The 16,713-nt window shown below is 40.2% G+C and overlaps 1 protein-coding gene across 1 annotated transcript in view; it reads left to right on the top strand.

Annotated features, from left to right (window-relative positions):
* Positions 1 to 16,713, top strand: part of apba2b (amyloid beta (A4) precursor protein-binding, family A, member 2b) — a 52,159-nt gene that overhangs the window by 21,703 nt on the left and 13,743 nt on the right. Inside the window, exons 2-7 of the mRNA XM_026319629.1 lie at positions 7,618 to 8,106; positions 8,894 to 9,222; positions 9,292 to 10,002; positions 12,945 to 13,025; positions 14,181 to 14,220; positions 14,748 to 14,893. Coding sequence (XP_026175414.1) covers positions 7,638 to 8,106; positions 8,894 to 9,222; positions 9,292 to 10,002; positions 12,945 to 13,025; positions 14,181 to 14,220; positions 14,748 to 14,893 — 1,776 coding nt within the window. The 5' untranslated portion in view covers positions 7,618 to 7,637. The remainder of the gene's footprint in view (positions 1 to 7,617; positions 8,107 to 8,893; positions 9,223 to 9,291; positions 10,003 to 12,944; positions 13,026 to 14,180; positions 14,221 to 14,747; positions 14,894 to 16,713) is intronic.

Below are 16,713 nucleotides of genomic sequence, written 5' to 3'. Positions count from 1 at the left end.
ACAAAGAGTTGTCATGGTAATGGTCAGGGGTGTAGGAGGAGGGTGTGTCTGTGGTGTTGTGCTTGAAGTAGCAAGATGGACATTGGCAGGCAGAATGGCGGGGGAGCGAGTGATGCTTTCTGTGGTCCTTTGCCATTCCTACTGCTCACTCTGCTTTCCTTCTCTTCCTGTCTCCCGCATCGCCCTCTTCTTGTTTGCCCTGAAGTGAGTGGGAGGCTGTATGGAGAACAAACGCTGAATCTCAATGAGACAGCTGAGAGGAAACTCGTTTTCTCACTCTGCCTCTCTCTGATAGTGCTTTTATTCTCTGTTTACAAGTCACACATCTCAGCATTGTCAGGTTATTACACGATTTATCAACATATGTTTAATGATGCAAAAGTGTTGAAAGGGTATTTTAATGTTGTACAGTTAAATGTTTACAGCATCATGTGATCACAAATAATCTTAATAAACCTGAGGAATAGTGTTCTGGTTAACAGTGGAAACCACAGCTAAAAGGGCCAGTAAAGTTACTTTTTTGTGGGTCTGACCAAATAACAAGTCAGATCAGTTCTCGCATTTTATCTCTATTAACAGATGCCCAATACTGTCCTTAATTTGGGGCTAAATTGAATTTATCATTTTCACAAAACTGATCTCAGGGAGATTTAAGGGACATTTTTGATATTGACACTGTGACTGATTTATGAAATATTCCAGATATTTCTGTTACTGTATCGCTTAAGTCATACTGTTCAACCTTTTACTTGGTGAGTTGAGATTTTTAAACTTTAAACTCATATATCTGTCCCTATGTTTTGATCTTCTCAGCTTCATTTGAAATTTTTTACTTCAAGTAATATAAGAGTGCTGATAACAAGATGTGCATTTATTTTTGTTGTATTTTTGTAGGGGCAGGAGGCTGTTCATGCCTTAGCTGAGAAGCAAATGTGAATGGTTAAAAAAGCATTTGCAAAAGAGAGTGCAGCAAGCAAAAAGCACACTTAAAGTGAAACAGCAATTTCCTGTGTGCTGAGTAGCAGCAGCACAGCAGAGAAATTAAATAGGGAAGATTTTTCTTTTCATTGTCACTCATAGTGGACTCCTCCATATTTGATGTTTGTTTGTCAGCCTTAGCTTTAAATTCAGCTGACAGGTATAATTTTTTCCATTCGTTGTGAAAAATGAACCGAAAGCAGAGGTGAGGTTTACCCCAACAGGCACAGAATAAAAATGTATGATAATTGTTTAGACAGCCAGAGAAACAGGGCAGATTTTATTAAATGTTAGGTACTATACAGTGGGCTTGCCAGTTTATTTTTAATGACACAGTTACAGTTTATTGTCAGTTGAATGTAAAACCGGTGGTTGGCTCTTTAGCAGCTAAATGCTTCACTGGATTCACCAATAAGGCACTAACTCTGTTTGCCAGTTGTTTAGAATAGCTGCTTACTACGGCTGAAAACAATGCAATCAGAGTAGTGATGTTACTTTATTCAACAATCCGATTCTACTGAACGGCACCTCAGTAAGAACAAAAGGATCCGAGACTTCCCTGTAAATAAATTTCATTGCTTGCCTTAAATCCACTAGGGATTTTTCTCTCTCTATAGAGAGCATGCACACGGCAGTGGTTGACTTCAATGACTGAAGAGAGAATGCAGGGTTAGCAAGAACAAAACAGTGAATCAGAGAAAAGTTGCTGATGTTTCATGACAGTAAAGCTTTAAATTACAAATAAACAGTTCTACACCTAGGCACAACCATGCTGGAAGTATTTTGTGTAAGCCACATTTCATGTTTTTCCTCTGCTCACTGATGTACAAGCCTCAAATCTGAATCATGTTTCTTTACACAAACAAAACGTACCCGTGTAGGCTACATAACAGTGTACCTAGTATTTTCACTCAATGTTGGATAATCAATGCAGGGATATTTGCTTTAATATGTTGACCTAGGGAAATCATTAAAGTGGTTATTTTCAGGTTATACATTGTTAGTTCATTATGCTTGTTATACACCAAAACCTAAAAAAGAATAGTGAACTTTTTGTAAGCAACTGTTGGAAAAGGAACTGAGCTCTAACATCCAGCTCTCTTCAAAGAGCCATAATTTCCATCGTAAATGAAACTGGTGAAAGTCAAGAAATAGAAATTGTGTGGGCTGCACAGGAAAATCAGTGAGCTGAAACTCATTATGACCAATTTAGGTTTATAATTTTTAGTTATGTAGAAAGTTCATTAACCTGCTGGGTAAATGAATCGTACAAAAAAGTTAAAGGTAAGACTAACTAGTGTCATTAAGTGTGTTTATGTTTTTAAAAAGTTGCCAAAACGTTGAAATGAATTAATGGACTAAAATGCTCAGAGCAGCTAAATGTTTCATTACCTTTTTAATAGATAAGGTGTGAAAAAATTTGCTGATGTGGACAAGAATAACCTTTTTGAATATCACTCTAAAACTCCATTACTTCTGTAAAAATTTTACATTTTCTGAATTGGCAGCCTTCACAATATCCCAAATATGCAAAAACAACTTCAGTGGTCAAACTGTTTAGTTAACTGTGGACCAGCTGTAGAAAAACACACACACAAAATGCAGCAAAATGTTAAAATTTCCTCTCTACATCAATCATTTATTGATTGGTATGATAATGGAATCAGTTCAGATACTTAAATGATGTCTGTCTTACTGCATTTAAAGATATGAATTACTGTGTTTGACAGATAATCTTCTGTTTTCATGGTTTCCTGGTCTCATCTGTTCTGTCTTGCCTTTTCCCTGTCGAAGCCTGACTGTCTAATTTTGTGGTGTGAACAGAGGTTGTAACAGTGAATTTAAGGCAGAGACATTAGTATTCCCCAGGCCCACACTCTGTCGACCCATCTGCTGCTTTCAGACTGCTTCTTTCACCCTCTGTCCTCTCCTCAGCCCTGCTTTTAGGCACATGCACACACTACACACATTCATGCAACCACACACACTTTTAAGACATGTGTCTGCCAAACAAGGGGAATGTCTGAGGGTAATTTAAAGCTTTATCTTTCTGTAGCTGAAGTGCTTTGTGGCAGGCATGAATAGGTCTATCCACAGAACTAGCGCTGCACAAGTGGTCCCCAGCTGCACCTCAAAACATACAATTGGGATACTGAAGCCAGGCAGGCTGTTCGTACTGCCAATGTGTGCGCGTGAGGCCTTTTTAGTAATGATGGTGACTGCCTAAGTCAGTGCCTACAATTCAGCAAATTTATGTGGGAGACAGACACTTTGTATGTGTGTGCTGATGTCTTTCCATGGCTGTGAACAAATTATAGTTAGACTGCTTTGGAGGACCCTTTGTTCAGTCCTCATAACTTCAGAGGTCTGTTTTACGGTTTCAAATTACCATTAGGTTCAGGTTAGGGGTGAAGGTTTGGTTTAGGCATTTAGTTATGTTTGTTAAATTTAGGGTAAAGCTGCTGAAAATGCAATTTTTAGTGTCATCAACTATTGAAGGATGTGGTTGTGTGCACAGGTGTGAAGTAGAAAGTCCACAGTGATGAAGCCAGCTGGATTCTGATTTCTCTTTGCACCATTGATTTTTTTTTTTTTTTTTTCGGCCAACTACACTTCTATTAAGGTTCCCACAGGGAGGAAGCATATCCTTGCATACATTAGGCAGAAGGCAGAGAAACATGCTGTCCAGGAGAGACTAACATACAGTCTTTTAAACAGTGTTTTTGGCCAGTGTAGAGATCTTGTAAGAGGAAACCACAACAATATCAGAACACACTGACTTCACACAGAACCCATATTAGAGTTGTGGACAAACAGGCGTCCTGATGATATATGTTGTGAGATGCTGACCATGTAATTAGTTTGATTTTGACCAGGTTCTGCCAGCTCTAACAAAACGTTTTAAAAAAGAGCAGTTTTATGGGCTGCATAAAACCGCTCTTTTCTTAAACAAGATGTCTGTGATGTGCACAAATACAAACAGATGTTGGTTTAGTCTAGGCTGTGTGAAATGAAATGAAATGCATGGTCAAAGCTTTCAGCTAGCAGTGACAGAAGCAGACTGCATTCCCTCACGCTGCATAGTACTACCTGTAGTCATGATGCCTGTTTATAGTTTCCTAAAACACAGTTGATAGCCAGATATTCATATATATTGTGCGGCTGTGTAAGAGAAAATAAATTCGAAGTCGTCAGACTTTAACTCAAAATTACAGTACAAAGACTAAAGCAAAACTGGCTAAATATTTTAATGTGGCTATAAATTAATTTTGAAACAAATGGAGAATATGTCAAACAGAATAATCTCAACTGGTGCTGTAACATTTGATTCATTTTGTCATTGTGGTATTTTTGCTTGTCAAAGAACAGAAAAGAGAACATCATTCATTTGGTAATTCACCGACTACCTCCTACAGTGTTTCAGCCTCAGCAGCTGCTGTCTTGAACCGACTAGAGCTGCTATGTGCCCACACATGGCTCAGGTTCCTGTCTGCCAACTGTTGGCTTAGAGTATCAGCTCCTGAAATTTTCAAAACTATAATATCCTTTAATATCATCATATTATGTATCATAATAAGATTCAAAACTAGGTGGGAACATCTTAGCAATGAAACAAAAAGTTTCTGACACAATAGTTTCTGATGGTGGTTGGCAAGGCATTAAACTTTTAGAATCCTTTGTATTCGCCAACAAGTGTTCTTCCCATCTACTTGCCAAGTAAAATTAGAGGTATTGTGTTAAGCAGTAGCCATCATTTAATAATAATTTCCATTCTGCCTATTATGAAAAATGTGGAAGAGCTCATATGGAAAGCATTTTTAAATGCATAAGAAATGCAGTGGCTGTATAGGGATCTTTGTGAGATGAAAATGCATAAAGAAATCCCAACAATTTTTGAAGACCATAATTAATCCTACAGTAAAAGTGTAGGATTAATTATAGATTCATAAGTCTAGAAACAGATTAATACATAGAAAAAAATCATAATCATACAGGTACAAACTAGCCTCAAACACATCTTCTAGAGGCTTGCAGTAGGTGTACTTGTACGTCTGTTGTAATGGTATTTAACAGGTGGGACAGATCCCCCGTGTCTTGTTATGATTGCTATTCATATACAAATGCAAGCAAATTCAAAAAACACAGTCAAATCAAAAATACATGACAAACAAAGCAGATTTAGGAAAAGCCACCTGCCAGAAGTCTTATAGTACACATTCAATGAAACACAAATATGGCAGTACAACAAAATGAAAAAAGGGCTTGTGAAATCTAGAAGCCGACGAAAAGAGGGTCACAGGGGATCAGTTGGCAGGGTATTCAGTTACACAGTTACCAGTCCTTACCCTGAGCTCGAGGGAATTGGATGAGGGTGGGGCTGAGCTCCTACAGGAGGAAGCTGGGATATAATTTGGAGGAGGAGGGAGGGTGGAGTCCGGGAGGTGCCTGCTTTGTAACGGCTGGTGGGGGAAGGGAGGCATGAGGAGCAGTGGGAGGGAGGATGATGCTGTTGTTAGAGCAGGTTCCAGCACTTGTGTGTACCACATCCCAAACCCAGCACCTCAGGTAAGAGATACAATCAGTGCAATGTTTCCTAGATGTGAAGAAGTCAAGATTTTTGGCAAAAACCTTTCAAGAGCTGTTTTAAAGGTTATTTCATTTGATGAATTTGTTGCTGTTTTTCACCAGGTGGACAGAGTGTGTATATTTGTGTTTGTGCATTGATAAATACCGTGTGACCATTAGTGATCATACTAGTTCTGCTGTTTAGAGTCACTCAACTGAGTACATATACTTTGAACTGTTTGTGTATTAGTGCTGCCTGAGGAGCAAGCAGCTGCGTATTTTTGCTTCTTTCTGTATTTGTGTGTTTATGTTTCAGAGGGGATTTGTTTGTGCTAGATTGTACAGAGCTAATTAACCAGTGTAATCACTGGTGATGGAAAATGTAATTATGGTGAAGGAAAATGTGGAAAAGCAACAACACCACCCTCTGAGGGCAGTTGTTCATAGCAACTATTTGGCACAACAGAGTGCAGATAATGACAAAATGGATGACAATGTATGCAGGGTGTGCTTGACTGAAAAAATACAGAAAACATACTCAGAACTTTTTGAGTTTGTTAAAATAAAACTAGCAGTCATGTGCTCCTTGGTCTCTAATCCTGTTCCCTTTGCGTGTTAAGCTGGTTTGCATAAATTTATGATTTATAGGGTACCTTTCCATTGTTTGGGTACCATTTTTGTACTGGACAAAGTAAGCCTAATGCTGTATATCCATTTGTTTTCACAGTTAGGGCGCTTTTGATTGTAAATAATACCAGTGCTTGAACCTAGAAAACCTTGTTGGTTCTCTGACTGGGTCATCTACTTAAGAGACTGACCTTGCAGTGTTGTCCATACTCTGTATGCAGCCTTGTTGGGAGAAAGTGGTGCATTTACTGTTACTATGTGGTGTTTTCTCTTTTTATTTTGAAGACCAAATTGACCTCTACCTTCTGAACATCTTCAAGGATGCAAGAATAAATAACATCCTCAGAAAAAAACCCTTGCTATGGACATTTTCACTGTCACACTGTCAATTCTATGCGCTTTATGGAAGACAACTTAAAAAAAATATATTTCTGACTGAAAAACACACAAAAAAAATTTGATTGACTCCCTTTTAACATTTTGTTTTCCTGAAAACACAATAGTGCATGTTAAGTTCAGAAGTAATTAACTTCACCTGTGTTTGTGTTCATCCTGTTTTTGTTTTGTCTATCTGTAAAATCATTCACATATTCAATTATAAATTAATGTTCTATATTTAATATTTTATAAAAGTGTAGGAAATGGCTGGTTATGATTTTGATAGCTGCTGATGTTTCAGAGCTAAAGATGGTAAAATAAGGAATTGCTTCATTATGTATTCTGAGACTATATGGTGAAGGCCAATGGGTTACTTGCTAACAACAGAAGGAAACATGTTTATGTCTTTTCACCTGTGTTATTTAATCAGATTTATTTATATTTAATCATTTAATCAGATCTTCTATAGGAGTAGACTTTATCATGTCCCAGGATGACCATTCTGAAAAATCAATAAAAGTCTTGAAATGACTGATCATCTGCCAGCCCGCTATCAGTGGACATGTGCAGCACATATGTGGAGATTACATTGATTTGAGCAATGATTCTTTGTCTGACAGTATCCCATTAAGTGCATGGGATAGCGGTATGGTGGTATGGTACTCTTTGTGACCAATGTCAAGCTCATACTGTAAATTGAGCCCAGTATAGTGTATTTGAATGCAAATGTTTGGCTAAGTATCCACAAAGGGATTGCTCTGAATGAGGATCAAGTTAAACAGAGACCATGTAAAATTTAAAAAAAGAGACAGATAAATGGAGGGTTGTGTTTGTGTGTGTGCTGTGTCTGTGGGTGTTTAATAAAGGGAATCTGCTGTATGCATATTGGCCATTTTAATGAGGAGTGGTGTATAATTTCTTGGGACAGTTGTCTGGAAAGTAGTCTTAAGCATTTTATTTTAATCTGTTCTAGTGTCATATATTCTTATGTGTTTGCATGTGTATGGATGGATTAATAAATGTATTTGTTAGTTCTCTAAAGTCCCTGTATTTTTATCTGTCTTATAGGATCAAACCAGTAACGATGCATGGCCTGTAAGCCACCAATCATGGCCCATAGGAAGAGGCCAGGGACCAGTGGAGGAAATGGTATGGCTGTTCCAGGCCCCGCCTCCTGTCCTAGCCCTCATCCTGCAGAGTCATGTGATCTGAAAGCCCTCCCCCCTCAGCAACGCCCAGTTCGCTTCTCCAATAAGTCACATGGTGCAAAACCCCTCCCCCGTTCCTGTAAAGCACAATATTCTTCTCCCAAGTCTCAAGATGTGGGTCGCAATCAACCAGAAGTGGATGTTGATTCGGAGGTTGGAGTGAAACGGTACAGCAGCCATACAGATGCAGGGCTGGAGGAGCAGCAACCAGCTACACCTTCCCCTCCAGAACATGAACAAGATGACCATGACCAAGAAGACTTCCATGGAGCAGCTGACAGCCTGGATGATGACTCCAGTTCTGACTATATCAACAACACCTCAGATGAAGAGGAAGACTATGATGATGGTGAGTGTCAATAACACTGGTTTTTTTTTTTTTTTTTCCTTTTTATTTTCATTATCTTCTCATCAATAATTATTGGTTGAGGGTGACAAAGCATACACTTACTTTTGCAGCACTGTAGTTTAGTTCTGTTTAGTTTTATGTCTATTGAACAAAGACTAAAGTGAAAGACAATGTAAAAGCATATACTGAAAAAAACAAAATCTCCAAGTAATAGTAAAACAGAGGCTGCAACATCATTGAAAACAGAATAAGTTAAATTTAGCTGTAAAACATGATTCACATCTGCATGCATGTTAGCAGTTCTGTAAGCCGCGCACTTAATGGTAACAACATGCTACAATGACAATGTAAATATCTTATCACATATATTGCAGTTTATTCTCAAGATATGACATGTGCCAAATGTCATTAAGATGAAGCTAATAAGTAGTGGACTTAAAAAAGGTCCAGGGGTCACAACCTTAATTACGGTTCATCCCTGGGGACCATGAAAAAGATTTCATGGCAATCAGTCAAAAAGCTTTTCAAAGTTTTTTGTCTCAACTAAAACAGTACAGAAAGGTCAATAATGCTGTCCCTAGAGGCATGCTGCTAGTATAGCTGAAAAAAGTCATTGGCAATCCCATTCTTGCTAGAAATCATGCATTGCAATCAGTGGATTGAAAAACAAGTGCAAAGTTTGGTAAATATGTACACAATATCTTTTTGAAGTGTGATTCTGTGATATTTTTTTTCTTTTGAAGCCCCAAATATTAAGAAACTTTGTTTGCAATCATAATCCCTCCAGGACTTGCAGAGGAGGATGAAGGTGTGACTTACTACATCCGCTACTGCCCCGAGGATGACAGTTACCTGGAAGGTATGGATTGCAGTAGCCAGGGAAACTGCAACCACAGCCACAACCAAGGGGACTGTGCTGGTTCAGTGCAACTGGATGGAACCCATACAGATGAATGCCAAGAGGTTGTGGAAGGGTGGACTGAGGAGGGAGAAGGCGAGAGAGATGTGAGAGAGGAAGAATGGGTGGAAGAAGAGGAGGGTGAGGGGGCAGTGAGGGCAGAGTGGAGAGAGGAGGAAGAAGAGGTAAGGGAAGAGTGGAGAGAGGATGAGGAAGAGGTAAGGGAAGAGTGGAGAGAGGAGGAGGAGGAAGAGGTAAGGGAAGAATGGAGAGAGGGTGAGGAGGAGGAGCGAGAGGAGTGGAGAGAGGTGGGCCAGGTCAGACAGGAGCAGTGGGTAGGACGAGAGAGGCACAGGGTGGAGGAGTGGAGCGAGGGAGAGGGGGAGGTCCGCTGTGAGGTGGTGGAACAAGATCCGGACGAACAGATATACAATGGAAGACCAGAACCCATCCTGGACCATCACCATCATCATCACCACCAACCGTCCTTGCAGGAAACCCTGCACACCTGCGAGGACGAGGAGGCAGAGAGTGAGGAGTACTGCCCAAACGAAGAAGAAGATGAGGAAGGCGATGAGGAGGAGAGGCACGGAAGGGCCTACACTGGAGACTATTATGCCCCAGAGGACAATGGGAATTCCGTGCGAGTCTCTCCATACCGTAGCCGTAAAGTTCTGGTGGTAGAGGGAGAGACAGGTGAGGAGGCAGAGGAGGACATTGACCAAATTGTTGCTGAGATCAAGATGAGTATGAGCATGGGGAGTCTAAGCAGTGGTACTGATCAAAGCCCAGAGGAGCTGGCGCAAGATCCCACTCCAAGTGATTACCCTCATGCAAAACCTGATGCTGTCGCATACCCACCAGCTCACCACCGGCATGACAGCAGGCCCAAGTCCCTGAATCTCCCTCCAATGCACCACAACAACCCTGACCTCCAGAGGAGCATCAAGGCACATTCCCGCTCCCCTGAGGACCGGCAGAGATGGCCACAGGAGCAGGTGAGCTGTTTTGAAGCAGAAAGTTCATGAGATTGTTTATGTTTCACATTGTCCATATTTGATCACTTGTGTTTACACTCTTCCATTTACTTTGTCATGTATGGTTCAGTGACAGTGGCAAGGTTTGTCTTTGGTTGTCTGTAATAGTGTTCAGTAATGATGAGCAGAGAATTTCCAATGGAAATAGCTTTGTTAGATCACGTTAAAACATTTTGTAGTGTTACTAAAAAGGAGAAGATTGCAGAATATTTTTAAAGCTCTTTTCATTTTGATCAAACAAGTCTGAGTTTATCATAGCCCTGTGTATTTACAGATTTTGAAAAAAGGTGCATATTAACGTTAGTGTGCATGGTTGCATGGTGTCCATGGTTCATTCAATCAGCCACAGCGATCAATGTTCTCCATTACCTCCACAAAAGCTGTAGACGTCTACAACATGAAAAGGAAGAACATGACAATGCAACAGTGACACCACTCTGTTAATATAGTCTGAGCCTTTGCAGATGTGCAGTGTATTCAAGCTATTTTAATGCTGTGGGACTCTTGCCACTGAATGTGGTTTAAAGCTCTGTGGGGAGGAGATGGAGATGATTTGCAGGTGGCATGTTGCTCATCACCATTCAGAGAATAGCTGAAGCCTTGCTCTTCCCACGTTATGCTGATATGCCCCCCTTCCCATCCCTACCCTGTCACAGACCTGGATGGATATACACACATACTGTACAGACACATTTACTGACTCAAACACAGGCAGAGCTACCCCCATCTTCTAAAAGTCAGATGGTAAAAGCAGAACAGAACAGTCTCTTGTGGACAGCCTGCTGATCCACACCTGCTCCACAGTGTGCACACGTGCTTGTACATTGACTGTATGTAGCTCATTTGTAGCACTTATCTGGGTCATACAGTGTAACTCGATTAAATTAGAGTGTAGAGTGCACTGTAGATTCATGACTCCCAGAGTCACTGAGATGATCAGTGAGTCTGAGATGATTTGGTCGTTTTGTTGTTTTTTATCAGTTGAAATGTTCTCTGTAGACCACTTCAGCTTGACCCCTAAAAGAAGGAGGATGATAACAAATTTAATAAGAGCCTTTCTGCATATTGTGGAGCCAAATGATTATACTAACATTACTAACTGTAGCTAACAAACTAACTTACAAAACAGAGGGAGCTTATCTGTGCACATGTGAGAGTGAAGATTATTACATTTTTATAACTATATATTAAATAGTGCTACATGATTGAACCTTCAGAATCTGTCACTAAATTATTTGTGACATATTGGTATGATCACCAGAGAGACAATGGTTGAATGCTAAACATTTTGACTCTTATTTCCCAAAGTACCTTGGTTCTTCAGTCAAATGTTTTTCTTTTAGTGCTTTTGCTTTTAGTACTCTAAAGGAATCTATCACATTGTAAAGTGATGGCCCACTAAAAGCAATCATTTTGGTATTTATATTGTATGCAGTTCTAGTTTAAATTCCATTAGTCCATGACTTTCAATAGGTTGACTTTATATATTAGCGTTTAAAGACTGTGCTATGTAATATTAGAGTAACCATTTCTTCCGTGATCTAACAAGTGTGTGTTAAAGACCACAGTGTACACACACAAACATGTGTCACATTTACACACATGAGAGTGTATGTGTAGGTTTGCACTGTATTAGATAGACATAACACTGTGTTCAGTGGCTGATTGAACCGATCCAATATCTCTTTTCTGTAGGTGAAATGAATTGATGTGCAGAACTGTTTCTGTGGTAGATGGATCAGGTGGCCAAAGTGTTATGTGAAGTTACTATATGAAATACCAATCTGTCATCACATAATTTTATTTCTAACTTGAGGTAGTTTTGATAAATAGTTACAGTGCATTATCAGACTCTCAATTGCAAAATCACTTGCTAAATCTTTCCTGCTGTGTGCACATGTGCATGTTGGCAGAAGCAGACAGCCCTTTAAGTGGTGGTGGTGTGAATAATAATAATGCTAATGGAATAAAATTAATGTGGTGCTGATGGTATTGATGATAAAATTCTATATGTAGATGCTTGAAGATTTCTCATTACAGATAGAGGCATGTACAAGGTTTGACTGGATTCACTTGAGATTCTGTACATGAATGTAATTTTGTTTAACAACACAGTCCAGCATTCCAACCAACCAAGCAACAACACAAATCTAATTAATTTAATGGTTGTTTGCACAACTGAGTTGGGCAGCATGATGAATACTAATCAAGACTTTATGTTTCAGCTGTTTTTGCAAACGAAGCCACTACTGTCATGTTTGTAGTAATTAATTTCAATTTCAGATGCACAACAGCATGAGCTATTCCTCCTAATTTGTAATACAAGGAGGATGAGGTTTAATTTGAAAGACGATTTCATTTCAGCCAATAAAACAACTGAATGTTAATAACAGCTTGTGGACTGTGAGATGAATATCCAAGGGAATAACTGAAATCCTCCCTCTATGTGATTATATGCAAGAAGTACTGTATACTGTATGTCTGTACGTATAATGTGAGATAAGACCAAAGACAGAGCTGCTTCAACGACAAGTGACAGCAGTCTGAACCAACAGTTGTTGGACTCATATAAGGAAAACTTTATAGTAATGCTGATTATGCATCATTTTATTTGTTGGTCAACAAATCACATTAAACAGCCATGGCAGTTAGAAGCGTAAACAGACAGAAATACACCTTCTTATCAGTGTTTTCACAGTGCAGGGCTTTCATGCATGTTCTTCATCATTTTTTCATTACTTTCTAAACCTCTCACATCAGATTCAGTCTGAAACTCTGCTGCCCATTCCAAAAAGCAACAGAAACAAAAGGATGTTTTTGACTTTTGTTGTCTTGCTTAATCCTTTTCTTTTCACGTCAGAATTATAATTGCTTCCATCTGTTCTTCTGTATTGACCTGCCAGGTGAGCAATGGTGCAGAGCTACCCAGAAAACAGCAGCGCTCCGACCTCAATGTTCCCCTGGAAAATAACAATATGCCAGAGGTAGGATGCTGCTGGATATTCTGTCGCAGTGCTGCCTTCATGATCCTTTAGATCCGTTACAAGGTCATTTATACGTTAGACAGAGGATAATATTGTTTGCATGTGTCTATGTCTGTGTTGCTGAGTACACGAGTAATTGTGTAATTACAACCTCAGCTCATGTCTGCTGCTTACAGCGTTAATACCGTCTTGGTAATTGAGAAGCATGTCTGCTTGTAGTTTTATGAGGGCCATTTTTCAATTAGATGCCTGCTGTGGATGTATCCTGTACAGGCTCCACCCACATCTTTTTGTTCTTTGGCTGAGTAGACCTTCTGAATTTGTAGTGAGCAGATTAGGAGATCCAGTAGATCCAGTGCGATGAATCTCATGAATCACTTCACACTTCATGGCTCTCTCTTGTCAATAGCTTCCTCCTCCTTCCTTTACATCCTCTCTCTTCTACCTCCCACAACTATGTCAATGTGTAAAGTGGATGAGTAACACTTTGCACTCTCCCTTACACCCACTTTTGCAGTGTCCTTGGGCAAGGTTCATATAGCCAGTTTCTGCATTAGTATAAGTACCACCATATAAATGCATGTAACTGACTGTGGGGCAGAGCACTGCTGGAAAATAGTAGAAATGTCTGAATATTTATGATGCCTATTCTAAGTAAAAAGATTTTTACAGGTTAGATTTTTCACTTACCGACATACGATTTGCTCAGCATAGCAGTAGGTGGGGAAAAAAGGTCATCACGGAGAGTACACCTGCATATTTATGGCAGAGATGAATAACAAATGATATTTTGCAGTTATGGAAATACCAATAAAAATAACCTTTATTTTTCTCTATTTCTATACATTGTCCACATCCATATTTTCAGCAGCCTTCCCCTCATATCATGTCAACAATTTGGACACTAGTCAAGATCTGGTCGAGACCAACTCAAAATGCAGAATTTACTGCTTGATTCCATGATCTTGCACAATCTGTTTGAATATAGTATTTCACATTAAAAAGAGAGCAGACACTATCCCGGTGTAAACTTTAATAACATTTCACAGACAAAATTAAGGGTTATGAATGGTTTATTTGAGACTGCAGAGACATCCTTAATCCATCACAAACCTGTTCACAATTTATCTGTCATATCTTTTTTTTGTCTTCCAGCCAACAAAGAAGGTTGCGTCATTCCCCAGCTTTGTAGATGGTAAGCTAATCTGTCTGCACACCAGCTTGGTGATGAAATCAAAATATTGTAATTGCGAGGAACAATTCCAAGTATTGCTTTGGCCTCACTCTGTCCCTCAGAGGTTTGATAAAACTCTTCTAGTGCTCTTTTCCTGCCTCTGGGCAGATGCTAGACTAAATAATATTTGAGGTGTTTAGTTGCCTGTCTGCTCCTTCAGATCACAACAGCGCATTGAGTCCCTGAGTCGGTGTCTGATAGCTCGCATCTACATATCACAGACACAGATTAGTCTCAGCCCAGTCTGCACCAGCACTGCACCTCCATCAGCTCATAGCCAGTGGCCATCTCACTGCTCAGTTCTACTCAGCCTGTTATCACTGTATCTCTATCTCCAGAGCAGTAGTGTTTGGCTCTGTTTCTCCACACAGCATGTTGACTGCAGTGATTGTAATACTGTCTCCACTGTACACTCTAGTAGTTTAACAGCACTCTGTTCTTGTCCATGTCCCATTAATCACCATTTTCTCTGCCTCTCCCTGGCCCAGTCCCAGGACCCTGCGAGCCAGAAGATCTAATTGATGGAATTATCTTTGCTGCTAACTACCTGGGCTCCACTCAGCTGCTGTCTGAGAGGAACCCCTCCAAGAACATCCGCATGATGCAGGCCCAGGAGGCTGTCAGCAGGGTCAAGGTACTTCAGTACACACACTCACAGCCTGCTACACTGGCTCACACATGCAAATACACATAGAAGAAGGGATCCTGTGGTCAGATTCTGTTCCTTAATTTGGACTCAGCGGCTAAGAGGAGGGCACTTCCCACTGCATTGTCTTGCCCAGACGACCAGTAACCATTTTAGGAACTTTAACTACCTTTTGACCAGAGGAACCACAAACTGAATATTAGTTTACAAATAGTTCCACCTTCAGGGGTAATCCTTTCCAGTGGATCAGGTATTATCAGAGCTCCATGCTGTTGACTGGTCACTTTTAGTTCCTGAATGTTTTCCTCTAGTCTCATAGTTCCTGGAACTATTTGGTACTGCTAGTGAGTCTGAAGAACATTATTTACACAGTGGGTCAACAAGCAAAGAATTACTTTTAGACAAATGGGTAATCATCTTGTAACTTATAGTTGCATTACCTATATATTTGAAGAGATATTGTGAAGTCATCCAGATGCTTTAACTTGATATTTAAATTAAATAAAAATTCATGTTGACACAGCTCTTATAATAATATTTCTTACTTGACCAACCTATAGCAGTCAGTATTGAAAACGCTGCACTGTAAGTTTGAATCACCAGAAAGCACTACTGCAAGATTAGGAGCTTTTTAGATGTCAGGAGCTATTTGAGAACCCATTTCTCTCTAACTTCATCCAGGCTTCTAAAGGTGCTGTTGTGATGTGTTTGTTCTTACCTGAAGAGAATCAGTGCTGTTGGTTTGCTGTCCCACTCTGGAAGAGCATGTTACATGATGGCAGTTCTCTCTCCTCACTCCATAGGTGCCAACGTAATGTCTTGCCTTGCTGCTTTTTAGGCTGTTATAATTTCCAGAGGCCGGCAAGAATTACAGCACCTAGCAAAAGTATTCAACCCCCTTCCCCCCACCCCCCTTGCCTTTTCCCTATTTTGTTGCATAACAACCTTGATATATTTTAAATATAAATATCCAACACTTTGAGTATCTCACACCACAGTACACTTGCCAAGAGAGGGCTGCCCACCAAAACTCACAGACCGGGCAAAGAGGGCATTAATTGGAAAAACATCTAAAAGACCAACAATAAACCTGGAGGAACCGGAGAGCTTCACAGCAAAGACTGGAGTGTCTATCGCAGGTACAATTCCAGTCCTCGAGGACCACTGTCATGCTTGTTTTCCAACTATCCCTGCCCTACGCACTGCTGATTACCTGGATCAGGTGTGTTCAGCCAGTCAGAAACTGCAAGGGCAGGGATAGTTGGAAAACAAGCAGGACACTGGACCTCGAGGACCAGAATTGCAGACCACTGATCCATAGGATCACTCTTAGCCGCACACTCCACAGAGCTGGGTGTTATGCAAGAGTGGCCAGAAGAAAGCCCTTGCCCCCAGTGAAGCATGGTGGTGGCAGTATATGGGGATGTTTCTCATCAGCAGGTATTGAATTGAAGGAGTGATGAATGGTGCGAAATACAGGGCAATTCTTGAAGAAAACCTGTTTCAGCGTGCCCGAGAGTTGAGACTAGAAAGGAGGTTCACCTTCCAGCAGGACAATGACCCTAAACACACTGCTAGTGAGTTAGTGAGAAACATTTAAATGTGTTGGAATGGCCCAGTCAAAGCACTGAGACATCAATAGAATATACAATCCATTTTCTGACTTAAAGAGTGCTGTACACTAGAGGAACCCATACAACTTGAAGGAGATGGAGCAGTTTTGCCTGAAAGAATAGGCAAAAAGGTGTGCTAACCTCATGGAGACATACCCAAAGAGACTTGCAGTTGGAATTGCTGCAAAAAGTGGC

The sequence above is a fragment of the Mastacembelus armatus genome, chromosome 3 (assembly GCF_900324485.2).
Source record: "Mastacembelus armatus chromosome 3, fMasArm1.2, whole genome shotgun sequence".
Classification (NCBI taxonomy): domain Eukaryota; kingdom Metazoa; phylum Chordata; class Actinopteri; order Synbranchiformes; family Mastacembelidae; genus Mastacembelus; species Mastacembelus armatus.
The sequence above is the reverse complement of the archived record's forward strand: the minus strand, read 5'-3'. Positions and strand labels throughout refer to the sequence as shown.